Consider the following 27,625-nt stretch of genomic DNA (forward strand, 5'->3'; position numbering starts at 1 on the left):
GCAATTTTGCACAGGGTTTTGTTGCATGTTATATATTTCTATAACACAGGGGTCATCATCTAGTGCAAATTAAGCATGTAACTGTTTGTAATTTGTAGAATTGATTTGGTGTTCTGTTTTACAGTGAAACCAGAACATAGATTAGTGTATCTGTATAGAGAAGCTTGTGGAACATAAGCTACTCTATACAGAAGAAGGAATGATGATGTTAATCGGGTGTTTCCATCCCTCTGCAACATAATCTAGGAAAACTCCTCCTGGCTGTCCAGGAATTTAGCACATTTGAATTTTAACATATAAAATATCCGTCTTTGTGCTCGGCCAGCCTGAGAAACTGCTTCATCATTTTACTGACTTTCATTTCTCTGTCATCATGTGTTTGCTCCTCCTGTTGCTTTCATCTGTCAAGTTACCTCATTGTTCCGCAGCGTAGTTATGCAACTATCATGACCGCTGACCTGTAGAAAGTGGTTATTTAGTAGTCATCATGGCCTCTTCAGCGGTGACCTCTGTCTGTTTTCTAAAGCTGAGAACTTCTCCCTCGGTGTCAATTTCCTAATTGTAATAAGATGAGGTTTTCTGATTTGTGAAGAACCCAGAGGCTCTCTCCTCTGTACTTTGGGAAATGTTGAATTTTCTTGTGACTTGTTGCTATTAAATAATATGAATCAATCAATCAATTAATCAAATTTTGTTTGTAGAGCCCATATTCCCAAGTCACAATTTGTGTCATAGGGCCTAATAAGGTGTATCTGTATCTGTATCTGTCCTTGACCCTAAATAAGAGTGAGGAATACACATAGTACAAGATTCTTCAAAATAAAGTTGAAATACAGCAATTAACTTAAATTGCTCGCTCACAAGTGAATACCTTCAACTTTAAGTTAAGAAGTTGACACAGGTGCTGACTTTAATATGGAACAAATCTTAGTTTGAGAGTTGAAGTAATTGAAGTTGTTGAATACTCATTGAGGCATTTTTTTTAAATTGGAAAACATTTTCATTTTTTCCACTGTGGCCTTATGTCCTGTACAATGTTATGTTTAGCGTGTATGAATTTAACTGCCGGCCTCTCGGGTTTAAGCTTGATTTATCTTCCACAAAGTGAAAATAAGAACACAGTCTTATCTTTGTGGGGGGTTCAGTCCAGCTCTAGTTTTATAGGTTGAGAGTTTACTGTTTATCCCAGAACTATCAAGCTGAAAACGACGCTATCTTCTTACAATGCTGGCCACTGTGTATTTTATTATTTCCCATACCTGACTCTCAACTTATCTTTATGACTGTAAGTAAGTGTGGTTCCTTCAAGGAATTCAAGTCTGCAGCAGCTAGTTATTTACGCCTCGGTGGAAATGTGAACTGATCGTAAACAAGCTCAATTTGAAGAGGGCTGAATTTTACGGAAAAGAACTTCCTTGTGTATCGCAAGGACAATGGACCATAGCACATATGGGGAAGCAAAAAAAAAAACTAAAGAGGCGCTGACAGACACTAATGATAGTAATCATTAGCGTGATGTACTTGTGCAGTTGAGTGAACCAAATACCTGTCGTCACAGTTATTGAAGGGGAGATTCCATAACACGGCGAAACTGTTTGCTCCGCTGTGAGTTACCTTCTGCTCATTTGTCAAGTTGGTACTTTTTCTCTCCATGTGTTCAACTTGTGAAATCAGCTGTGGTAATCTGCCCAGGGGCCGCTTCCTCCAAAAAACCAGTTCCTTGAAGGTGCATCATTTTTTTGCACAATTTAATTCACCCATAACAGTAACGATACTGAAGTGACGCTGATCCGGGAACAACACTGATTATAACACGAAAACCAAACAAACATTTGCTGCCAAGACATAATAGTTGTTTGTCTCCATGTTGGCCCTGTGGTACGCTAGCCCCCCGTCCAGGTTCCAACACAATGTCAGCTGGGATTGGCTCCAAAATGTGAATATACACATTATAGCAAAGTGTAGAATGTCTCTAACCAGGCTTTACTGTTAAATGGTGTTTAGAGTCTCTTTAATATTATTATTCACCAGTTGTTCGTAAACAAAAATCGAATAACGCTTTGTGTTGCTCTGCTGCTCTTGGAATATTGGCTTCGAACGCTAGACAAAAGCAATCTGTATTTACATGTACAAAAATCCTTACCAGGTTATTGCTAATATTTAATGTAGTAATTCAAAACAAGATGACAAAACGAATGGCAATAAAACACAAATTTACCCCACACATCCTGAAACTGTGTGAACCTCAGTATCTTCATATCTGATCAGGGTACTCGCACATGTACATGGTATATCTAATATGTTTATAAAATCCTATTTCATATCTCTCTATCAAGTAACTCCACATTTTGTCCTTTCAACAAAAATACCAATACAAAGCTAAAGAAAAACAAACACCTCCAATCAAATTTGAACTTCCACTCCACTTTTTATTGAAGATATTGTAACTCAATGTGTGTAAATCCTGTCCATATATCCTCTGATTACCCCTTATCTTTTGAATTGATTTATATGATTAAAATAATATAATATTACAACTATCAAATATAAAATAATCTGATGAGCAATAGGACAGAGTTTGGGTGTTGAAACTACTGTACCCATTGACAGGATCTGGGATGATGTCCTACATTACTGTCTGCAGTCCTCTGTTTCCTTATTGTGTTTATAAAGCAGAAAGGTCTTTGCCCCTCAACTTTCAATACTAAGTCATTGTTATCATAAATGTCATAAATGACTCAGACCTTTTCTACAAAATAGCTCTGCTTCCTGGGGAATTACAATATCTAGCAACACAGGATGGAGGGGTTGTAAACACCAGAGCTCCGACATTTGAGTTATTATCAGTTATTAATGATTAAATGTTAATGCTAAGGACGATGCAGGATCATTAACTGATTGTCACAGCAGAATTTCCCCACAACGCGCTTTCAGCAAATTCACATGAGAGTTCTATAACTAACCCACTGGGGAAATGTGATTTGTTGCCCAAGCCTGAGATTGACCAATACAGTTTCAGCCACTGTTGTTTACCTCTACTTCTTTATTTCCTCTTTGTTGATGTTGCAAGCATGATGAGCATGTGCTGACAGAAAAATGTTCTATTAAATCTGACATACAAACTGAACTCTGGAACAAGGGATTCAACCGTGTCTTTCTTCTGCATGACACCTATTGTTCAATTTAAAGTATCTTTGCCTGTGAGGTAACACACACTCAGTCACCCATACAGAGACTGATTGCAGAAGAAACAACTATGTTCACACAGGGTTAAGTTAGTTAGGGTGTTGGGGTTTCTAGAGAAATCATATACTGTAGATGTAAAGGAAATGCAAGTAATTTATAACAACCTACCACTCAGTTTTCAGTGTGCTTGAAGCTGCATTCACTTCAATTTCACTTTTGTTTTAATAAATGTCAAATTAAAAAAGAGGTAAAGTGCATGTAATATCTAACCCTATGTTGGGCTCAGTAGAGTGCATACCTCCACCAAGACAGCCCCCTCAATCTGCAAAAAAAAATAAAAAAATAATATATGTATATATATATATATATATATATATATATAAATATATACAGTCAAGCTGCACCAAATTTCACACACACATATATATAAGTTCCCTCAATGTGCCTGTTAAATGTCAAAGAAAATGTCCTAATCATCTCGCAATGTTTAACAAAGTGAACAGGTTTTGTGGAAATCCGGTCAGTTGTCTTTCTGTAATTTTTGCTTGCAAGCAAACAAATGTGAAACCAGTCTGCACAATAACATTTGTTATAAATAGTTTGGTAACAAATGTATTTATTAATCAACAACCTCTCATTTCCACTTTAAATAATGTTCACGCTTCAGCTGGTTAAAATAATGTGTGAGTGATTAAACCGGTTGGTCCGTGGGATAACGGATCAGCCGGCCAGGAGATTGTGAATTAAATGTGTTAATCAATAACCATCATTGCCACTCAGTGTGTGATGCTGGTTTTTCATAGACAAACTTATTTGTTATCAGTAACAGTAAGTTGGTTATTGTGTGTCACTTCTTTTACAGGTAGTTTGGGCATTTTCCCAGCCACTCTTAGCCTCTCTCCACCAGGCTCCGATTCCAAACACACATTAGGTTTCCTTTAAATGTAATGTTTGACCGTACATCGATCGTTCTTTTTCCTCATTGCACGAGGGTGTAGCACACTTCACAATCGATTAACTTATTTACCTGCAGCAAATTTCTCTGCACTGGTTGAACTTTGACCTCAATCCACTCACTTCGAACCTATGATTAGGGATTTCTTGCAAAAAACTCTCAGAGGTTGAAAAATGCTTTGTTTCCTTGACTTTAGAAACTTCTTTTTTTTAAGAATTTCATAAGTTTACCAGCGGCTATGTTACAACATTGCGGGTCGTAAGCCACAACATGACAACATCTATGAAAATCCGCTTTAAAAAAATGAATGAGCGTGGCGTCGTAAACATCTTATGATCAAAAACCACAAATCAAGAAAAAAGACGGTCTCGGGTCAGCAAACACGAACCATAACATATTCCCACCACCGCTATTTCCCTCATTTAACTTCTATTTCTGTATTGTTGGATATCTAATGGGATAAAAGGTTCACCAAAATATTTAGAAAGAAAATTTAATATAATAAGCAGTATATTTATACTATAATATCTAGTAACTATATAGTCATGTCATGTCTTTTAGTCATGAAAAGTGACAAATATGAGGCTTCAAGAAGAATGCAACATTAAAATGTAAATTAAAGTCTGAAATCTGCTTAAACACACTGATATCTGAATTTATTTAATAATGAATAATACATTTAACTTATTATTAATTTCATGACAAAGAAAAACAAGTCAAATAGAAGATCTAGTAAAAAAGTAAAGATAACCTAACCACAATCCTGCAAACTCCCTTTAACAACTGCTATTGTTGACTGTTATAAAATATCAGTCAGCCAGAGACGCCGACCAATGTGCGTCGAGAATTTCCCCCGGTGGAGAGAGCAGGAAGAAGGAACTGCTCTTTACTGAAAGTAGCCTCACCTGGACGGCCCAGGGGCAAGGCCACTCTGTATATAAGGACTGAGCATGTCAACACCAAACACAACAAATCACAGAGCTTCACAAGCTTCACACCGACCTTCATAGGAACCATCACAGAAACAGGTAACAAGATTATTATTTCAAATTTTTTTCAGAATTATTTGCAAACATAACTAAAAATGAATTAACACTGTCGTTTGTTTCAGAGATGTTTCTCCCTGTCCTTGTTGTGCTGGGCCTCTGCCTGGTGCCTGGTCAGCCCAAACCCACAGGTACATGCTGCGTCCGTCACTCTACAAACATGTTTCTAATTCGCCACCTTAAAATATTTTCAATTAAAATATTTTCAATTAAAATATTTTCAATTAAATGTCTAATTATTTTGTGAAATGTGTTGGTGTTTTGCAGGAGAACATCTGGGCAGTCCTTTCCTCCAGCACTGTTTTGAGGAGGCTAAGAAACTTGTGGATGATGCGTATTTGTACTCCAGACAAGAGTGAGTTCATTTTAAAATACTGGATTCTCTTCCTAAGCATCATTTTTAAGTTGAAGGACTCTCAAGCCAATTCATTACATTGTTTCTTAAAACCTCAAATGTAGGAAAAAGTTACAGGACCTCTAATACAGACCAGAGGTTTGACTTGATGGTTTAACCCTTTGACCTTTTCCTCCTCCAGGAGTCTGAGGCGAGTCCGCAAGGACGTGGTGAGACCTCACGACACCCTCCGTCTCCTGAAGCAGCCTCGAGGGGAAACGCGCTCAGCTGTGAGGTCTGCAGACTACATGGCCCAAACCCTTCGTCTGCTGCATGACAGGGTGCATCGTGTGCACAAGCGCTCGCTCAACGCAACAGGTCTGACAGGCAGCAGCTACACACAGACACAAAGACGACACAGCAGTGTTTTTCTTAAAAACTCAAGTTTCATAACATGGTCACAGTCCAGCACTTCAAAGATGTAACTGAAAACCAGATATGTGATGTTGGCAGACACGTGCACATCAACGCGGGGATTCATGAAACGTCTCTTTCACATTTTTCCAGACTTGCTCAGTGGAGACGAACTGAAAGATCTCGCCAAGATAACTGGATGTGAGTCTCAGATCCGCCTCCCAGAATGCCGCAGCACAGCAAACATCAACAAGTATCGCACAATCACCAGCGTCTGCAACAACCCGTGAGTTATTTAGAGAAATTACGTTTCCTTCATCTTTTTTCGTGACATGTTAAACTCTTACCTGCAGATTTTTCTTGATTGACTATTAACACACATTTTAAAAGGATTTTCTTTTCTGCAGCATCATCTTTGGTTTTGACTGTTTCAGCAGTTTTCTAAATAAATAAAATGAAAAAAAAAAACAGCTTCTTTCCAAAAGGCAGTTTTAGTTGGTTGAATAGGAACTTGGCAGGAACCAGATGACTATTGTGACAGGTTAGAAAATACACTGCTGCTTACATGCTTGTGAAATGCACCTAAACATCTTGGGCCACTGACCACAGAGGACGTGTACACTTCCGTAGGATGTCTCAAGCGGCGTTTCCGAACAGGGACGTTTTCGGAAAGGAAAAACCGGAGTTGAATTCCTTGTATGTGTCCGCACACATGGCCAATAAAGCTGATTCTGATTCTTGTTTGCCTTTAGAAAAAACCCTCGCCTCGGAGCCTCCAACACCCCCTTCTCCCGCTTGCTGCCTGCTGAATACGACGACGGCATCTCCCAACCCAAAGGCTGGAACAACCGCACGTTCAACAACTTCCTGCTCCCACTGGTACGACCGTCACTCGCTCAACTCGATTGCTGCTCTCAAACCATTGATTTGAAATGGAAACACTTCTTAAATGAATGACCTCCTCCTCCGCTCGCAGGTACGACAGGTGTCCAACAACATCCTGAGCACAACAGATGCAGCCGTGGTCAGCGACAGAGAGTTCACTCACATGGTGACCATGTTTGGCCAGTGGAACGACCACGATCTCACCTTCACGCCCTTCTCCCCCAGCATCCGCTCCTTCAGCAACGGGCTGAACTGTGATGAGAGCTGTGAGAAGAGCGAGCCGTGCATCCCCATCCCAGTGGGTTTCCAACCTGAAACGATCCAGATTTTTATGATTTTCTCTAAAAGATTCACTTCATGACCTTTGACCTCCCTTTGCAATCACACAGATTCCTCGGGGTGACCCTCGGATTCCTTCCCGCCCCGACACCTGCATCCCTGCGTTCAGGTCTGCCCCTGCTTGCGGAACAGGATTCTCGGCCTACAATTTCGGCGGAGAGCCCAACAAGAGGGAGCAGATCAACGCGCTGACGGCCTTCCTGGACCTCAGCCAGGTGTACGGCTCTGACGACAAGCGCGCCCTTTCTCTTCGGGACCTCACTAACAATGACGGCCTATTGCGCGTGAACACGGAGTTCAGAGACAACAGACGTGAGCTGCTGCCCTTCGATCGCATGGAGGCGAACATCTGTGCCACGCGCAAAAGAATCACCAACGACACAAACGCCAAGGAGGTGCCCTGTTTCTTTGCAGGTGAGTCAAGCTGCAAGTTTGTTTCTAAGTTAGTTTGTAGGATAAATAGTTGTTCAATTGATCTGATTTCAGGGTTAGGTCGAAAAACTGTTTATTTTGTAACTTTTGGGGAATAATGTAAAATATATCTTTATGGCACTAATTGTAATTATTCAGAAATATTGATGAACCTATAAAAAAAAATGGAAAATGCCCGTCCTATTTTGCTTTATTTACTTTTTAAAACAGTCAGGAAATTCAAAGTAAAGTGATCAATCTGGTTAAAAAGAGGAAGCATGTTATGCTACATCCAATTAATAGCAATTCAAATGTTCTCAATAATGTGATATTCCTGATCTATCAAACATTTAGAAAACGTTTGAATCTGACACCTCATGTTTGCTTCATTGCTGCCGTGAAGGTGACGTGCGTGTGGACGAGAACATTGCGCTGACATCGCTTCACACGCTGTTTATGCGTGAGCACAACCGACTGGCCCGCGCGCTGAAAAGACTGAACCCCCACTGGGACAGTGAGACGCTCTACCAGGAGGCGCGCAAGATCATGGGTGCTTACACACAGGTGGGTGGACCGGCATTTTCGTTTAAGTCCCTTCTTAAAAATGGACTTCTACCACATTTTAATTTTATTTATTTCAGAACAGACTTCTACTAGAAAGACCTTTTTTGTTGTTGCTATTTCATTTCCGTCCTTTGATTTGATTTGTGTCTTTCTTATTGTGAAGCACTTTGTAGATGTGTTTTGAAAAGTGCTTTATATTGAGCTTATTATTATTACCATGATTATGATTACTTTTATTATTATTAGTAGTAGTATTATTATTTTAACTAATATATTAGCATCTCCATTGTCTGTGTTTGAAATCCCCTCTCTCTGTCTCTCTCAGATATTTGTGTTCAGGGACTACCTGACACACATTTTGGGCGACAATGCAGTTCGGACACAGATCGGCCGTTACCCCGGCTACAATCCCGATGTGGACCCCAGCATATCCAACGTCTTTGCAACAGCAGCTTATCGCTTTGCCCACTTGGCCATACAGCCAATGTTAGCCCGTCTGGATGGAAACTACAGGGAGAATAGTCAATTCCCCAGTGTGTCCTTGTACAGGGCCTTCTTCACCCCCTGGAGAATCGTCTTTGAGGGTGAGCTGCACAGAGGGAAACTCAAGCAACAACTTCTAGGATTCAGTCTAAAATAACAAACCTAACATTTATTTGATCTGCCCAGGTGGTGTTGACCCTCTGCTGCGTGGTTTGATCGGCCGTCCCGCCAAGCTGAACACTCAGGATCACATGTTGGTGGATGCTCTGAGGGAGCGGCTGTTCCAGTTTGTGCAGCATCTGGCTTTGGACCTGGGCGCTCTCAACATGCAGAGAGGACGTGACCACGGCTTGCCTGGTAAATCACTCACACTGATTCTCCTCCACCCATTCCCACTCTAACCTTTCATCCATGCCTTAATTCCACTCATTTGTTTGCTCTGTTGTTTACTCCTCCAGGCTACAACGCCTATCGCAGGCTCTGTGGCCTGTCTCAGCCCAGGAACCAGGCGGAGCTCGGGCGGGTTCTGAACAACAGCAATCTGGCCCGGAGGCTGCTGGAGCTCTACGGCTCGCCCAACAACATCGACGTCTGGATGGGAGGTGTGGCAGAGCCGTTCGTACGGGGTGGCCGTGTGGGGCCTCTGTTCACCTGTCTCATTGCAAGACAGTTCAGGGCTATCCGCCAGGGTGACAGGTTTGTGGATAAATAATGGAATGCATGTAATCGATGCTCTTCATTTCAACAGATGTAGCCTGGTACCCGGTTAATTAACCTGGGTACTACACCTTCTCGTTTCTTGTCTCTTTTGTAATTGTCAGGCTGTGGCACGAGAACCCAGGCGTCTTCACCGCGAGACAGAGAGTCGCTCTGTCCTCCGTCACCTTGTCCAAGATCATCTGCGACAACACCGGCATCACAACCGTCCCGGCAAACGCCTTCAACGTCGTCTCAAACAAGAACCGGCTCGTCCGCTGCAACAACATCCGAGGCGTGGACCTGACGGCGTGGAGGGACAGACCCTGCACCAACGCCTCAGGTGAAACAACATGGTTGCCGTCTTTTTTAACCTGGGGAATATTCTTGATCTGACTTTAACCTGGTGTATTTGTTTCTTCTCTAAAAACTTGAATGAAAATCCTTCTTCATTTGTGGTGTTTGATGTTACAGGCTCGGTTGTGAGCTGTAATCCAGTCAGTGAAAAAGAGGTCGGTTTAAACACTAACAAGTACTACCACTGCACATTCCAATCAAGCATTGAACCTAACTTAACTTTTTGACTTCTTGGTCAAGGGGGTTCTCACTCCAAACCTAACCATTCATGTTGTACTCACCAAGCTTATTAAAAAGAAATCATTACTTCAATCATGAGACTGAACATGTTTTAACTTCTACATCTTCTTGATCCACAGGCTGTGATCCCCTCCAATCACCCGGACACACAGAGCCCGGACCAACAGGGGCCCCTGGCCACACAGGGCCGCCCGGACCAACAGGGCCTCCTGGACAACGAGGTAATCTCTTTTTATATTTATATATTTTTATTTATGAGATGTAAACACACTGAAACAAACTGTCTGTAAACCGAAGACTATGATACACTCTGATAATATTTTATTCTGAATATGTTGTCTACAGCTGAAACACCACAGGATGCCTACTTTAAATATTGACTAAAAGCATAATCTATGCTTTGCTACTTAGACCTGTAGATTGCTTTATATCTTGACTCAGCTCATGAGCTGTAATGCATCATTTCAAAAATTATAAACACAAAAGTACTTCCCCCATTTGAACTATGAGTAAAAATTTGGCTGCATGATTCTGGATCTGTGCAAAACAGGCAGAAAATTTGAAATATTAAAATGTGTTATTCAAAGAAAATCAAAGCAATGAAGGCGGGGGCATTTGTGTAGGCTGGCAAAAACAGGGCAAATTAAAAGTGCTTAAAAAGACAGTACGGCAATTCAGAAAATCTGAAATGTTTTTTGCCAAAAACTATGTAAAGATGAAAATGAAAAATCTATGATAAACTGTATGTTTTGGCTGAAGTTTTAAGTGTTATAAAATTGTGTTTGTCTTCAGGTGGAGTAGGACGTAGAGGCCCGAGGGGCCGGAGAGGCCCGATAGGACCTCCAGGCCCCCCTGGTCCTTCAGGCCCCCCTGGTCCACCATCACTCTACCAAAATGCCACACTCCCACAATCTGCCTTCTCTGTCATCCTGGGGGTGAACAACCCATCCGTTGAGAAAATAATTCATTTCCGTCAGGCCATCTACAATGACCAGCACCACTACAGCACGCAGACAGGCCTGTTCACATGTGTGATTCCCGGTGTCTATCAGTTCAGCTTTCTCTGCACGGCCTACGGCGCTGGAGATGTGGACCTTATGCGCAACAGTAAGCCGGTGCTGCACAGTTTCAAGTTCTATCACGGGGGTCAATACTTGTCTTCTGGGGAAACGGTGCTCAAGCTGGTGAATGGAGACACAGTGTGGCTGGAGACTGGAAACAGGACCATCGGCCTGAACAACAAAAGCTTCTTCTCAGGACACCTGCTCTTCACCATGTGACACAAACACTTCTTCTCCTGACTGAAACGCCTTCAACACACCTGTGGTCTGTCTGCTCTGGGATCTGTTTTAATTACTCTGCCTCTATGCACTGAACTTTTGTTATTTTTCGCAGTCTTATAATACTTCATATTCTAGTCTTGGGGCAAACCATACAACTTTATACACGTAACTGAAAGATTACATATGAGCAAGTAGTTTAAAGAACTTAAGATGTTATACTTTGTTGCATGCAGTCTTTTGGAACAAGATATTCATCTTTAGACAATTTTGAAGGTGGGAATTTCCAGTATTATTATGAATATTTCATGCTCAGATGCAACTGAGGTGGGGCTTTGTCTGCAAGGTTTGTTTCACGGTCACTTTCTTATCTGTTGTATTTAGCATTCAATAAACAAAACCTTGAAGTTAAGCTTCAGCAACCAGTGTGTCAACATGTTCTTATTAACAAGACAGGATCAGTAGTGACTAAATGAACTTCAAAGAGATCACAAAGAGAAGAACACGACCTTAAAATATATCCATTGCTTTAAAATTGTATATAGGACAGTATGAAAAGTACAGGACAAACATACACAGTATAATGGCCTCAGCTCCATTAGTGCTACCAATACAAAACTATATTTTTTTATCAAATGTATATTATTCTAAAAAGACACACTTGGTTTGCTGTGATTTGGAGCCTGCTGTTAGAACTATTAAGCAAACAATAAAAACTGAATGTACTGGATGTCACCTGTAGATGGAGCCACTCTTCTTTTTGGAGATGGATGAAGAAGTGACATAACTGGTTCATTCGAACCAATATTCTTTGGTCAATTGATGCATTTGTAATCAGAATCACACACTGATCCTAACTCAGTTTGTTGCACTGATGTTCTGTCTCTGTCCCCCAGCTTCAAGCTAAATGAACGCTTCAAACTACGTCAACAAAAAACAAATCGGTTTGTTTTCTCTCTCTTGTATTCTTAACTACTGTGCATCTTTAAAATGTAAAAATTGTATTCATAATGAAATTGCTGATGAATACGAATTCCTTCATTCATTGCCATCATCAGTGTTAACAGTTAAAGTTGTTGGGAGGCTACACTCCATGAAATGGATGTGGGCGGGAAGGACCGAGAAACGAACACACTAACATTTACACCTGTGGTCGACTGAGTGTCTGTTGTGTGGCCCACCTGGGCTGCATGTGTTCACCCTGCAGAGGCACAGTGTCCACAGGAAGCAGAGGTGAACGTGGGATGAAACGTGCCAACAGGAAAAGAGTGAGATTCAAAATCATGCAGAGCGCTGACAGCAGAGTTTTTAACAATTCATTGCACTCATTTGACTTTCATCTCTCTATTGTTGGATATCTAATGGGATCAAATGTTTTCCAAAATATTTAGAAAGAAAATGAAATATAATAAATATTATATGTATACTATAATATCTAGTAGCTATATAGTCATGTCTTTTAGTCATGAAAAGAGACAAAGATGAGGCTTCAAGAAGAATGCAACATTAAAATGTAAATTAAAGTCTGAAATCTGCTTAAACACACTGATATCTGAATCAATTTAATAATGAATAATACATTTAAGTAATTATTAATTTCATAACAAAGATAAACAAGTCAAATAGAAGATTAAACAAACAAACCTAACCACAATCCTGCAAACTCCCTTTAACAACTGCTTTTGTTGAAGTGGCGATTTTAGCCTGAAATTTCTGGTGGGGGATTTTTGTATGACGTCATGTCACCGTCACAAAAATAGAGGTAGCTGATTACTATAAGCAGTAGGCCTATAAAGACCAGTAAGATATGCTATAGGCTGCATTTTGAGTGCCAGCAAGGAGCAGAAATCCTATTTCAAATACAATTCACATGCTTTATCGCTCAGCGCGACACAAAGATGTTGCCTATAATACAGCATTAAAGTAAAATGATTGCAAAAAAAGTAAAAAGTTTAGACAGACACATAACTTCACATCATTGTCAACATCAATACTCCGAATAAAGAGCTTTAGGAGACGTAACGCTACTTAAAACAGCAGCTCTTAAAATGCAGATGTGACTTTAAATACTCACTTTTCAGTTGATCACATTAAATCTGTTTCTGCAGAATAATTATCTGTGTAACGTAGTCAAGTCAAATGGGTTGGCGAGTGAAACAACTTTACATTTGTTGCGGGTGGAAAATCAAAGGAGAGGAGTCGTCGTTCTCAAATTGAAATTAAGCAAGTTTATTCAGAGGTCACAGGTCAGGAAAACGCAGCGTCCAGCAATTGAACATGCAGGCGTGACTGGGGTTCGTCTTGGATTGGTCAAAACTAGATGGAGGCCGCTGCATCTAGACGGGGCAGTGCCTCATCCTCTTGGAATGTCGCGTGATGAAGATATCGTACGTGCACTCCATTGTCGTGGCTACCAGAGGTCATAATGTTCCTGCCTCAAAGCAGCTGCCTTAGTGTGCTGTGAGGGAGAGATTTTAGGCCAAGGTCAGCTCATTATCTGCTGTTGGTGTTCTACTTTGTGTGTGTATGAATTGAAACAGGGAGCTGGGATGTGTGGTACAAAGTGTTGACTGTTCTACAGAGTGTAATAAAGAGGTCAAAGGAATGTATATGGTGTAGTCAATAAATGTATGTGTAATGTATGTGGTATATGTCAATACATTCCATTAGATATCTTGTGTGGTGGAGCTTATTCTCCAGACACACTGATCCTCATCAACTCAAACGCTTTTCCCAGCTGGGCGGAACCGGATCGGACCGGATCATGTCGGTTCATGTCGGGTCAATAACTCCGTATGTCCCGTTAGCATCGCCTGCAGGCTAGCTGAGCTAAACTAACAAGCCATGTAAAACTACCTGCTCATCACTAATAACACATAAATACAATACTAAACTTGACTCACCACAGAAACGGGAGCGCAGACGTCTCTAGCTTCTCCGTCAGGAGAACAAACCGCAGATCAAACCGTAGTATTCATCCGATATGTGAGTGAAACCTGTCCACATCCCCGGTCAGTGTTCACTGAGGGGGAATAGCCTGTTAGCCTGTTAGCTTGTTAGCTCAGGTGAAGCCGAGCAGACAACAGCATAGGTCAACAGGCTCGGAGCTGGAGTTGCGTTTCGCATTATTCGAGTCGAGTTGCTAGGCAGATTTCGTGGGGCACATCTGAAAGTGCACCAGCTCCGCCCACTCACCCAATGTTAAGCCTGCGTGGTTCACGCTCATTGGTGTTTCCATGGCAACAGTCTTAAGCTTGGGCCGTTGCCCCCAGAGCAGAGACGGACGGCAAGAGAGAAGCTCATTTCACAGAGCAAGCACAGACAGAATCACACACGAATCAAATGACTCCAAAACAAGACTATAATGCTTGTCAAGTTTATTCACACACACATTCACGCTACTTTGCATATAAAATAAAATAAAATATATTTTGCCACAAAGTACAGATGTATTGAGCTTTCTGCACAACAGCGCCATCTTGATATGGCTGGGCAGTGCCCCTAATGTAGAAACGCCTCTGGTTGACTGTTATAAAATATCAGTCAGCCAGAGACACCGACCAATGTCCGTCGAGAATTTCCCCCGGTGCAGAGAGCAGGGAGAAGGAACCGCTCTTTACTGACAGTAGCTTCAACTGGACGGCCCTGGCGCAATGCCACTCTGTACAGACTGAGCATGTCAACACCAGACAAAAACAAATCACAGAGATTCACAAGCTTCACACCAACCTCCATAGGAACCTTCACAGAAACAGGTAACGAGATTATTATTTCAATTTTTTTTCAGAATTTCTTTTGCAAACATAATTAAAACTTAATTTACACTCTGGTTAAGAAAAAAAACCTACGTGCATTTGGACAAATTAGGTCAATTTAGTTTTTCTTATTTTGTTTCAGAGATGTTTCTCCCTGTCCTTGTTGTGCTGGGCCTCTGCCTGGTGCCTGGTCAGCCCCAACCCACAGGTACATGCTGCGTCCGTCACTCTACAAACATGTTTCTAATTCGCCCCCCAAAATATTTTCACTTAAAAGTCTAATTCTTTGGTGAAATGGTTGTTGTTTTGCAGGAGAACATCTGGGCAGTCCTCTCCTGCAGCACTGTTTTGAGGAGGCTAAGAAACTTGTGGATGATGCGTATTTGTACTCCAGACAAGAGTGAGTTCATTTTGAAATACTGGATTCTCTTTCCGTTTGGTTATTTACGAAACTGCTTCGTACAGCTAGGTACTGATGCAACATATCTTTGGAAAGCTACGACTCTTGTGATTCGAACGATGCAAACTATGTCAAGGTCTCAGTCAGACCAACAAAATGGATATCACTCGTCTCCAAATGGAAACCGCCTAGACCAAAGGTATTCAACTAAAATTTAAAGAGGTCCAGTCAGAGAAAATTTCTTGAAGCAAAGGTCCGGAAGATCTTAATGTCTACCTATTTAGTGTGATATATATTTAAGTAGCCTCGTAGTTGTATCCACATCTGCATGTACTCACTACCTGACTGTCAAATCAAATTAATTCAGTACGATTCAAAAACGTTTTGACAGTATTTATAGTCACGTAACGTAGAACTGAACATATATATGGATGACTGCAGATATGTATAATGTTCTCTCATTAACTAAATAAAAGTAGGGCTGCATTTCAAAATAAGATAAAATAAATAAAATGTGAAAATTGTGCATGTTCAAATAAAGGGCTTAACTTCAGAAAAATTCAATAAAGGGAGCAAAAGCTATAATTTAAATTTTTCTGATTCACATCTTGACTCAAAAGTCTCCACCAATTTTACAGATAATAAATCTCCACAAATCTTAACAATTGAACAGTTTTAGAATCACTTCCTTCCACTCTTATATCCCACTCCCCACTTTTTTCGTCTGTTTCTCCACTTTCTCCGTCTCACCCCAATTTGAACCTGGGCTAGGTTAGACTTCATGCCAGGGTCCCATTTTGTTTTCCAGCTCATAAGTGCAAGCTAAAGTCATCTGCAGACATCTGTTTACCAACAATTATTCAGGCGGGAAAAAAAACTTCTACTTTAGTGTGTTCCCACTGCTATTACTCAATGCCAGAAGCACTTAGAGTGATTCTGACAGTTGGGGGGGGGAAAAGATCAGAATGTTACATGTCTAAAGAGACCATGACCATGCCTGTACTCCAAATGGTTCAAGAACAGCTTTCAATTAACTTTGGGTATTCCTCAGTCCGCTTTTTAGCCGAATTACACCCGCCTCTTATGTTTTTTTACGTTGAAGGACTCTTAAGCCAATTCATTACAGTGTTTCTTAAACTTTCAAATGTAGGAAAAAGTTACAGGACCTGTTGGGATTTAAAATGTTTGCTTGTCTATGTGTGTCTGTGTGTCTGTAGATGGCAATAGAACAGTACTCTAGACAAAAGCAGGAGGGTGGGGGCAGGAGCAGTTTGGGTCAGATATATGGCCTTCACATTGACTTAGAATAACTGTTGCTGCTTAATGTTAATCTTGAAGTTGGTGGAAATGTGTGTCACATCGCTGGTCAGTCTCACACCTTTCTTGATAAGAGGTTTGATAAGAACCACTGCCTGTTGTGAGACTGGGAATCTGTGACATTCAATACACTGTACTTAATCTTGTTCTCATTTCTAACTTTTTATATTAAAGCATAGCTCCCCTTAGATTTATTAAATATCACACAGAGTTCAAGCAGCTGCCCCAGGTTCTGGAGGGCAGGTAGAATGGCGTTGTTTTGGTTTGAAGGATGCAAATGTTTACACAGATAGATAGAGCAGGAACACAATATTCTTTACTCCAACGAACAACAACACCGTTATTGACCAATACAATTATAACTACTGTTACAAAATATTACAACCGACTTCTGTTCGATGCGACTCGTGACTGTCCGGTGCCGCTAGAGGGCCGGGGTTGTGCTTTGCCTTGCTGTAACTTTTTCATACCTTTTCATTATTTCTTAATAAATACTTGATTGAACCAAACCGAGACCGCCTCTTCTCATATTTGGGATAAAAGAACACGCGACAGACTGTTGCGGGTGGAAAATCAAAGGAGAGGAGTCGTCGTTCTCAAGTTGAAATTAAGCAAGTTTATTCAGAGGTCACAGGTCAGGAAAACGCGGCGTCCAGCAATTGAACATGCATGGGTCTCTAGTTCTACACAGGAGCCTGCACAGGAAAAGAGGCACTTAAACAGAGTGCGCACATAGGTTATATATTGATATATTGGGCGTGACTGGGGTTCGTCTTGGATTGGTCAAAACTAGATGGAGGCCGCTGCATCTAGACGGGTCAGTGCCTCATCCTCTTGGAATGTCGCGTGATGAAGATATCGTACGTGCACTCCATTGTCGTGGCTACCAGAGGTCATAATGTTCCTGCCTCAAAGCAGCTGCCTTAGTGTGTTGTGAGGGAGAGATTTTAGGCCAAGGTCTGCTCATTATCTGCTGTTGGTGTTCTACTTTGTGTGTGTATGAATTGAAACAGGGAGCTGGGATGTGTGGTACAAAGTGTTGACTGTTCTGCAGAGTGTAATAAAGAGGTCAAAGGAATGTATGTGGTGTAGTCAATAAATGTATGTGTAATGTATGTGGTATATGTCAATAAATCCCCCTTATCTCTAATGCAGACCACAGGTTTGACTTGATGGTTTTAACCCTTTGACCTTTTCCTCCTCCAGGAGTCTGAGGCGAGTCCGCAAGGACGTGGTGAGACCTCACGACACCCTCCGTCTCCTGAAGCAGCCTCGAGGGGAAACGCGCTCAGCTGTGAGGTCTGCAGACTACATGGCCCAAACCCTTCGTCTGCTGCATGACAGGGTGCATCGTGTGCACAAGCGCTCGCTCAACGCAACAGGTCTGACAGGCAGCAGCTACACACAGACACAAAGACGACACAGCAGTGTTCTTCTGAAAGCCTTTCCTGGTTTTCTTAGAGGCTCTAAGATCTACTGTTTCATAACATGGTCACAGTTCAGCACTTCAAAGATGTAACTGAAAACCAGATATGTGATGTTGGCAGACACGTGCACATCAACCGCGGGGATTCATGAAACGTCTCTTTCACATTTTTCCAGACTTGCTCAGTGGAGACGAACTGAAAGATCTCGCCAAGATAACTGGATGTGAGTCTCGAATCCGCCTCCCAGAATGCCGCAGCACAGCAAACATCAACAAGTATCGCACAATCACCAGCGTCTGCAACAACTTGTGAGTTATTTAGAGAAATTACGTTTCCTTCATCTTTTTTCGTGACATGTTAAACTCTTACCTGCAGATTTTCTTAATTGACTATTAACACACATTTTAAAAGGATTTTCACACAAAGTTTCTGCAGCATCATCTTTGGTTTTGACTGTTTCAGCAGTTTTCTAAATAAAATTAAAAAAAAAAAAACAGCTTCTTTCCAAAAGGCAGTTTTAGTTGGTTGAATAGGAACTTGGCAGGAATCAGATGACTATTGTGACAGGTTAGAAAATACACTGCTGCTTACATGCTTGTGAAATGCACCTAAACATCTTGGGCCACTCACCACAGAGGATGTATACACTTCCGTAGGATGTCTCAAGCGGCGTTTCCAAACAGGGACGTTTTCGGAAAGGAAAAACCGGAGTTGAATTCCTTGTATGTGTCCGCACACATGGCCAATAAAGCTGATTCTGATTCTGATTCTTGTTTGCCTTTAGAAAAAACCCTCGCCTCGGAGCCTCCAACACCCCCTTCTCCCGCTTGCTGCCTGCTGAATACGACGACGGCATCTCCCAACCCAAAGGCTGGAACAACCGCACGTTCAACAACTTCCTGCTCCCACTGGTACGACCGTCACTCGCTCAACTCGATTGCTGCTCTCAAACCATTGATTTGAAATGGAAACACTTCTTAAATGAATGACCTCCTCCTCCGCTCGCAGGTACGACAGGTGTCCAACAACATCCTGAGCACAACAGATGCAGCCGTGGTCAGCGACAGAGAGTTCACTCACATGGTGACCACGTTTGGCCAGTGGATCGACCACGATCTCACCTTCACGCCCTTCTCCCCCAGCATCCGCTCCTTCAGCAACGGGCTGAACTGTGATGAGAGCTGTGAGAAGAGCGAGCCGTGCATCCCCATCCCAGTGGGTTTCCAACCTGAAACGATCCAGATTTTGTTCTCTCTAAAAGATTCGCTTCATGACCTTTGACCTCCCTTTGCAATCACACAGATTCCTCGGGGTGACCCTCGGCTTCCTTCCCGCCCCGACACCTGCATCCCTGCGTTCAGGTCTGCCCCTGCTTGCGGAACAGGATTCTCGGCCTACAATTTCGGCGGAGAGCCCAACAAGAGGGAGCAGATCAACGCGCTGACGGCCTTCCTGGACCTCAGCCAGGTGTACGGCTCTGACGACAAGCGCGCCCTTTCTCTTCGGGACCTCACTAACAATGACGGCTTATTGCGCGTGAACACGGAGTTCAGAGACAACAGACGTGAGCTGCTGCCCTTCGATCACATGGAGGCGAACATCTGTGCCACGCGCAAAAGAATCACCAACGACACAAACGCCAAGGAGGTGCCCTGTTTCTTTGCAGGTGAGTCAAGCTGCAAGTTTGTTTCTAAGTTAGTTTGTAGGATAAATAGTAATTTCATGTTTAATTGATCTGATTTTAGAGTTAGGGTGAAAAAACGGTAATTTTGTAACTTTTTGGGATGTGAATTGTAAAATGTGTGTTTATTGCATTAAACACAATTCTTAATAATGTGTTATTCCTGATCTACCAAACATTAATATGAAGGGAAGATGTACTTTAACTCATTTACACCCAGTGAGAACATTTGAATCTGACACCTCATGTTTGCTTCATTGCTGCCGTGAAGGTGAGGTGCGTGTGGACGAGAACATCGCACTGACATCGCTTCACACGCTGTTTCTGCGTGAGCACAACCGACTGGCCCGCGCCCTGAAAAGACTGAACCCCCACTGGGACAGTGAGACGCTCTACCAGGAGGCGCGCAAGATCATGGGCGCTCATGCACAGGTTGGTGGACCAGTGTTTTTGTTAAGTCCCTTCCTAAAAATGGAGTTTACATAATATGGACACATTATGTAAATTCCACTTTTGTAGTGCTTCTACACGTTAATTTGGGTATCTGGCATGTCTACCGTCCCAAAAAGTCGGGAAAAAACCACTCCCGCGATTTGTTGTGGTTCCTCTATGTCAGAAACGATACGCTAGATGGCGTCGAAGGGGATTAAGACCGAAAAATACGTCATGTTCCAACCATGCCCATGTGAGGAGTCGCTACATGGCCTTGGACCACCCCCCACCATCATCTCACCAGCTCCGGGGAGAGACAGCTGGGGGAGAAGAATAAGAGGGAAGATGGCAGCGGGGAGAATAGCAGATGAGGGAGGATGGAAATGGCCGGGGCACTCAAAACAGGTCAATCTGAGGAGGACTGTTTTAGACTGGGTAAAAAAGGTGCTGTTTTAAATGATCCTTGTGGTATTTTGACAAAAATATGTTACAGACATTTCATTAAGACTCCAATGAACCATATCAACTGTGGTAAAATGGGCATACGATGGGTCCTTTAATTTATTTGATTTGTGTCTTGCATATTGTGAAGCACTTTGTAGCTGTGTTTTGAAAAGTGCTTTATATTGAGTTTAGTATTAGTAGTATTATTATTTTAGCTTGTATAATAGCATCTCCATTGTCTGTGTTTGAAATCCCCTCTCTCTGTCTCTCTCAGATATTTGTGTTCAGGGACTACCTGACAAACATTTTGGGCGACAATGCAGTTCGGACACAGATCGGCCGTTACCCCGGCTACAATCCCGATGTGGACCCCAGCATATCCAACGTCTTTGCAACAGCAGCTTATCGCTTTGCCCACTTGGCCATACAGCCAATGTCAGTCCGTCTGGATGGAAACTACAGGGAGAATAGTCAATTCCCCAGTGTGTCCTTGCACAAGGCCTTCTTCACCCCCTGGAGAATCGTCTTTGAGGGTGAGCTGCACAGAGGGAAACTCAAGCAACAACTTCTAGGATTCAGTCTAAAATAACAAACCTAACATTTATTTGATCTGCCCAGGTGGTGTTGACCCTCTGCTGCGTGGTTTGATCGGCCGTCCCGCCAAGCTGAACACTCAGGATCACATGTTGGTGGATGCTCTGAGGGAGCGGCTGTTCCAGTTTGCGCAGCATCTGGCTTTGGACCTGGGCGCTCTCAACATGCAGAGAGGACGTGACCACGGCTTGCCTGGTACATCACTCACACTGATTCTCCTCCACCCATTCCCACTCTAACCTTTCATCCATGCCTTAATTCCACTCATTTGTTTGCTCTGTTGTTTACTCCTCCAGGCTACAACGCCTATCGCAGGCTCTGTGGCCTGTCTCAGCCCAGGAACCAGGCGGAGCTCGGGCGGGTTCTGAACAACAGCAATCTGGCCCGGAGGCTGCTGGAGCTCTACGGCTCGCCCAACAACATCGACGTCTGGATGGGAGGTGTGGCAGAGCCGTTCGTACGGGGTGGCCGTGTGGGGCCTCTGTTCGCCTGTCTCATTGCAAGACAGTTCCGGGCTATCCGCCAGGGTGACAGGTTTGTGGATAAATAATGGAATGCATGTAATCGATGCTCTTCATTTCACAAGATGTAGCCTGGTACCCGGTTAATTAACCTGGGTACTACACCTTCTCGTTTCTTGTCTCTTTTGAAATTGTCAGGCTGTGGCACGAGAACCCAGGCATCTTCACCGTGAGACAGAGAGTCGCTCTGTCCTCCGTCACCTTGTCCAAGATCATCTGCGACAACACCGGCATCACAACCGTACCGGCAAACGCCTTCAACGTCGTCTCAAACAAGAACCGGCTCGTCCGCTGCAACAACATCCGAGGCGTGGACCTGACGGCGTGGAGCGACAACTCAGGTGAAACAACAATAATTGCCAACTTTTTTAACCTGGTGTATTTGTTTCTTCTCTAAAAACCTGAATGAAAATCCTTCTTCATTTGTGGTGTTTGATGTTAAGGCTCAGTGGTTAGCTGTATTCCAGTCAGTGGAAAAGAGGTCGGTTTAAACACTAACAAGTACTACCACTGCACATTCCAATAAATCATTTAACTTAACTTAAACTTTTTGACGTCTTGGTGAAGGTGGTCCTCACTCCAAACCATTCATGTTGTACTCACCGAGCTTATTAAAAAAGAAATCATTACTTAAATTATGACACTGAACGTGTTTTAACTTCTACATCTTCTCGATCCACAGGCTCTGATCCGGTCATATACAGTGTAGACACAGTGCCGCCTGAACACACAGGGCCGACTGAACCAACAGGGCCCCTGGACAAGGGCCCCTGGATACACAGGGTCTTCTGGACCAACTGGGGCCCCTGGAGAAATAGGGGCCCTGGACACACAGGGTCGCGTGGACCAAGGTCGCGCTCAAGGAGGCCCTGTGTGGACACACAAGGCCTCCTTGAGAACGAGGTAATCTCTTTTTAGAATTACATATTTTTATTTATGAGATGTAAACACATGGAAACAACCTGTCTATAAAGCAGTTTTGCAAAAAACATGATACATTCTGATAATCCACAGGCTGTGATCCGCTCAAACACCGCGGACACACAGGGCCGCCTGAACACACAGGGCCGCCTGAACCAAAAGGGGCCCTGGATACACAGGATACACGGCCTACGGCGCTGGAGATGTGGACCTTATGCGCAACAGTAAGCCGGTGCTGCACAGTTTCAAGTTCTATCACGGGGGTCAATACTTGTCTTCTGGGGAAACGGTGCTCAAGCTGGTGAATGGAGACACAGTGTGGCTGGAGACTGGAAACAGGACCATCGGATTCTTCTCAGGACACCTGCTCTTCACCATGTGACACAAAAACTTCTTCTCCTGACTGAAACGCCTTCAACACACCTGTGGTCTGTCTGCTGTGGGATCTGTTTTAATTACTCTGCCTCTATGCACTGAACTTTTGTTATTTTTTGCAGTCTTATAATATTTCATCCTCTAGACTTGGGCCAAACCATACAACTTTATACATGTAATTGAAAGATTACATATGAGCAAGTAGCTTAAAGAACTTAAGATGTTATACTTTGTTGCATGCAGTCTTTTGGAACAAGATATTCGTTTATAGACAATTTTGAAGGTGGGAATTTCCAGTATTATTATGATTATTTTATGCTCAGATGCAATCGAGGTGGGGCTTTGTCTGCAAGGTTTGTTTCACGATCTGTTGTACTTAGCATTCAATAAACAAAACCTTGAAGTGAAGCTTCAGCAACCAGTGTGTCGACATGTTCTTATTAACAAGACAGGATCAGTAGTGACTAAATGAACTTCACAGAGATCACAAAGAGAAGAACACGACCTTAAAATATATCCATTGCTTTAAAATTGTATATAGGACAGTATGAAAAGGACAGGACAAACATACACAGTATACTGGCCTCAGCTCCATTAGTGCAACCTATACGAAACTATATATTTTTTATCAAATGTATATTAGTCTAAAAAGACACACTTGGTTTGCTTTGATTTGGAGCCTGCTGTTAGAACTATTAAGCAAACAATAAAAACTGAATGTACTGGATGTCACCTGTAGATGGAGCCACTCTTCTTTTTGGAGATGGATGAAGAAGTGACATAACTGGTTCATTCTAACCAATATTCTTTGGTGCATTTGATGCATTTGTAATCAGAATCACACACTGATCCTAACTCAGTTTGTTGCACTGATGTTCTGTCTCTGTCCCCCAGCTTCAAGCTAAATGAACGTTTCAAACAACGTCAACAAAAAACAAATCGGTTTGTTTACTTTATCTTGTATTCTTAACTACTGTGCATCTTTAAAATGTCAAATTTTATTCATAAGGAAAATGCTGATGGATAGGAATTCCTTCATTCATTGCCATCATCAGTCTTAACAGTTAAAGTTGATGGGAGGTGTTAGGATTTCAATATTTTAGCTATAGTCTGTGTCTAACTCAACTCTAAATGAATAAAGATAGAAGTAGTTTGAGCCAGATAAGGTCTTCACGCAAATGACTAATAATAACCCTTTCCTTCCAAGTGTTTAATCTTGAAAATTAGAACGTGTCTGCGTCACAATGCTGTTTCGTTGTTTTGGTTAAATTGTTTTGAATGTCTGTACAAACAGAACATTGTTTTGTTATAGCAAGAACACAATAATCTTCTTTCCAATTGTCAACACCGTTGGCCCACATGCCATCAGCTGTGTCAAGGCTGGTCAAGAGATGAACATTTTGAGACTTGTCACTTCCTTATTCCAAAGCCAAGAAGGAGGGACTACGCCTGCGCCCTTTCGAGGAGGAAGAACCAAGATCTACTGTTATAAAATAGACAGGCGCCGGCTGTTTGATGCGTTCTGATGCGACTTGTTGGATGCCCATTGCTTTGCTGATTGTTACCTTTCATTGCTTTCTAAATAAATACTTGATTGAACAAACTGAGTTCGGCTCATCTTCTCATATTTAGGATAAACGAACACGCTTAACAGAGGCTACACTCCATGAACTGGATGTGGGCGGGAAGGACCGAGAAACGAACACACTAACATTTACACCTGTGGTCGACTGAGTGTCTGTTGTGTGGCCCACCTGGGCTGCATGTGTTCACCCTGCAGAGGCACAGTGTCCACAGGAAGCAGAGGTGAACGTGGGATGAAACGTGCCAACAGGAAAAGAGTGAGATTCAAAATCATGCAGAGCGCTGACAGCAGAGTTTTTAAAAATGCCCTTTTTGTTGGGACGTGATAAGTGTACGATTATTTATTTGTCTGATATTAAAACTTTAGTGATTCACTTAAATTCAAAAAATTTGTATAAGACAACCTGCACAGTGTCAAGTTTGTCCAAAATCCTCCAAAAATCAATAAATGATAGGATACAGATTATCATAAATCGAGTTACCACTAGCATAGAATTATCAGATTCTTCAGGTCTAAATCGATTCTTTCAGCACGTTTTGGTTTTCCGGACTAAAACATTATCTTCAACAGGGAGCGTTTTATAGCTGGTGAACATAGTGCAGCATGACAGGCCAGATATTTCCCTCAAGAGGTGGAGGAGACCAAAAAAAGGATGCCCATAATGAACCTTCATTTTCCAGGATGCCAAGAAATATGATAAAAAGTTTACAATTTACACAGTGATGATGTGCTTGGGTGTTTACAGCTTGTTTCTGCTGCCTCCAAGTGGCGCAAAAGATATTGCAGATTCAAAATCCCATAATTATACACTGTGACTTGAGTATTTTACACAGGCACCGTGTCCACCTCTCATTTCAATTCAAACATTGAAGCAGTCAGGTCGAGTTTCAAGGCTTTAACCAAACAACCCTGATTTATGTGTTTAGTCAACGCAGACACAGCTTATTCTTTTGTCGTCTTGGTAAACAGAGGGATATTTAGACTCTGTGTATCACCACTGTAACATACAGAACCACAGTAACATAATTCAGAAATCTCTTTTATCACTGGATTTGTGGAGAATTGAAAAATAAAAACGTAAAGTTGAGTGGATTGTGTCCAGATAAAGTGCTCCTCCTCCTCCTGCTGGTTGTCGAGGCTACAGTGCATGTGCAGAGTGCCACGTAGTCCACCAGACTGTGTGTGTGTGTGTGTGTTTGTATGAGGAGTGAAAGTGTGTGTGTGTGTGGTGCAAGCCCCAACTTGGTGATCCAAGAGTAATGGAAACCCAGTATTTATGAAAGAGGAGAAAATATTTGAATTGTCTGTTTCTGTCATTGAGTCGTGAGGCCGAGGGGAAATGTAGTATCTGAAGGAAATGTAAGAATGAAAATCCAAGAGGGTTCAAACCTGAAAAAGAGATTAACAGAAGCGGAGATATAATCATTAAAGCTTGTGGTATTTAAGAATAGGGATTTTATGTGGGAGTTCTGGGAACAGATGAGAGAAGGGTGTTTTTGTTTAGATGTTTGTGGTCCTGTTTCACTGTGATGAGCTCATATAAAGGAATAATTAAATACAAATGGCCACAAAAGAAGAACTGGAGAAAATAAGTTAGGTCAGATTTATTTGTTTAGCAATTTACAAACAACATTGGTTGAGCCAATATGCAAAACAATACAAGTATGGCTAAAAAGATCAAATATTTTAAACTGATACATCTAAAACTCATTTAAGGAAAACAGAGCAACCAATGTTGCATAAAAGCTTTGATACCATGTCAATAAGTGCTTTAATGCTAATAAAGTAAGTTTAATAAAATATCTATATTTACCTTAATGGCTGCCTAAATATAGGCTTCAAATCTCAACCCTGTCTACCAGATGTTGACTCAGTGATGGCGCAAAAGAATTGGTGTTGGTTTTATGGTAAATTTAGCATCATGAAAGGATGGAGCACTTTTTTTCTCCTTTTTATGACATGACTAATGCAGGAGGCCGTGTCACTACTTTACCTCCCTACTCTGCAACCCAGACGTGGATGTATTCAAATTCTTTCAACTCATTTGAAATGCCCCCAAAAAAATCAGGGACGAGACTGAGTTCCAGCAACGTGGACAAAAGAATTTGGCTAATTCCTTGCAGATGTGTCTCCGAGCGGTTCGGAGGGAACACTGTGCTGCCCTCGCCGAGGAGAGAAAGGGCTCTGCTCGGAGCGGGATGAACGAATTATGAGTGAAAAACATCGGTGACCGAGTCCAGCTGGTTCTGACTGTCTGCTGTTCCAGGGAAGAGAGAGGAGCGAGGCCAGGAACAGACACATAGTTTTCACTCCCTTGGGAAATGTTGGTATGCAGAATCACACAAGTGTACTTTAACTATCCTCTTAGCGCATGAAATCACTTATTGGCCAAAAATGTGCGTCCAGACCTGTGAGTGGAAACAAAGAAAGTACTGCATATCTGAGGACAAAACAGGAAACATTTCAAAAGAGAAGTTGAGCTGATAAAGTTTCAGGATTCAAAAAAACTTTCCTATCAATTTCTTTTCATCTTTTAATCCTCAGGAAATGATTATCAGAAAATCCGTCTTCATATCACAAACACATCTTGTAGTTCGTCTGTATCAATGAACCACTGGTCTCTGGTGTTAAATATTGTTTCATTAGCTCCTGAAAACAACTCTAATAACTCCTATAACGGACACATTTTCATGAGCTCATGAATCTGTGCTCTGTGATTTGCCCCCGACAGTTTACACAAGCTGAAACAGAAACCTCATGTGGCACGAGATTTTTCTCTCTCTCTCCCATTGCCAAAGAACAACCCAGCTAACGTAACTGGGACTCACAGCAGGATTTGATCAGTTGAGAATAGAAACCCTTTCTCAGGTGACAAAGTCTTTCTTTGTCCGTCCTTCTTTGTTTTGATGTTTTCCTCAGATTTTGCCTGGAAGTAAACATCAGGTTAGTTCACTAAACACCCTCACACTGTGTTTTTAAAGCT

The 27,625-nt window shown here is 42.1% G+C and overlaps 2 protein-coding genes across 3 annotated transcripts; both read left to right on the plus strand.

Annotated features, from left to right (window-relative positions):
* The first annotated feature begins 4,984 nt into the window (after positions 1 to 4,984).
* On the plus strand, positions 4,985 to 10,846 carry LOC128424919 (eosinophil peroxidase). 2 transcript variants are annotated; one of them, XM_053411364.1, is made up of 16 exons: positions 4,986 to 5,169; positions 5,253 to 5,318; positions 5,455 to 5,542; positions 5,724 to 5,899; positions 6,089 to 6,221; positions 6,688 to 6,814; positions 6,912 to 7,118; positions 7,210 to 7,573; positions 7,974 to 8,134; positions 8,460 to 8,718; positions 8,804 to 8,974; positions 9,076 to 9,313; positions 9,439 to 9,656; positions 9,788 to 9,825; positions 10,030 to 10,131; positions 10,703 to 10,846. In XM_053411364.1, exons 2-16 carry the CDS (start codon positions 5,255 to 5,257, stop codon positions 10,709 to 10,711), a joined length of 2,355 nt encoding a protein of 784 aa, XP_053267339.1. In that variant the 5' UTR covers positions 4,986 to 5,169; positions 5,253 to 5,254; the 3' UTR covers positions 10,712 to 10,846. The 2 variants fall into 2 exon arrangements, with proteins under 2 accessions (XP_053267338.1, XP_053267339.1); XM_053411363.1 differs by lacking the exon at positions 10,703 to 10,846 and having other exon boundaries at positions 4,985 to 5,169; positions 10,030 to 10,685.
* Positions 10,847 to 14,839: 3,993 nt separating this feature from the next.
* On the plus strand, positions 14,840 to 23,475 carry LOC128425242 (eosinophil peroxidase). The gene is made up of 15 exons (XM_053411773.1): positions 14,840 to 14,945; positions 15,088 to 15,153; positions 15,258 to 15,345; positions 17,869 to 18,044; positions 18,265 to 18,397; positions 18,874 to 19,000; positions 19,098 to 19,304; positions 19,392 to 19,755; positions 20,042 to 20,202; positions 20,921 to 21,179; positions 21,265 to 21,435; positions 21,537 to 21,774; positions 21,900 to 22,102; positions 22,444 to 22,602; positions 22,862 to 23,475. The coding sequence occupies exons 1-15, from the start codon at positions 14,867 to 14,869 to the stop codon at positions 23,062 to 23,064; spliced, it is 2,634 nt and encodes an 877-aa protein (XP_053267748.1). The 5' UTR covers positions 14,840 to 14,866; the 3' UTR covers positions 23,065 to 23,475.
* The last annotated feature ends 4,150 nt before the right edge of the window (positions 23,476 to 27,625 follow it).

This window comes from Pleuronectes platessa, chromosome 19 (genome assembly GCF_947347685.1).
Source record: "Pleuronectes platessa chromosome 19, fPlePla1.1, whole genome shotgun sequence".
NCBI classification, from domain to species: Eukaryota; Metazoa; Chordata; class Actinopteri; order Pleuronectiformes; family Pleuronectidae; genus Pleuronectes; species Pleuronectes platessa.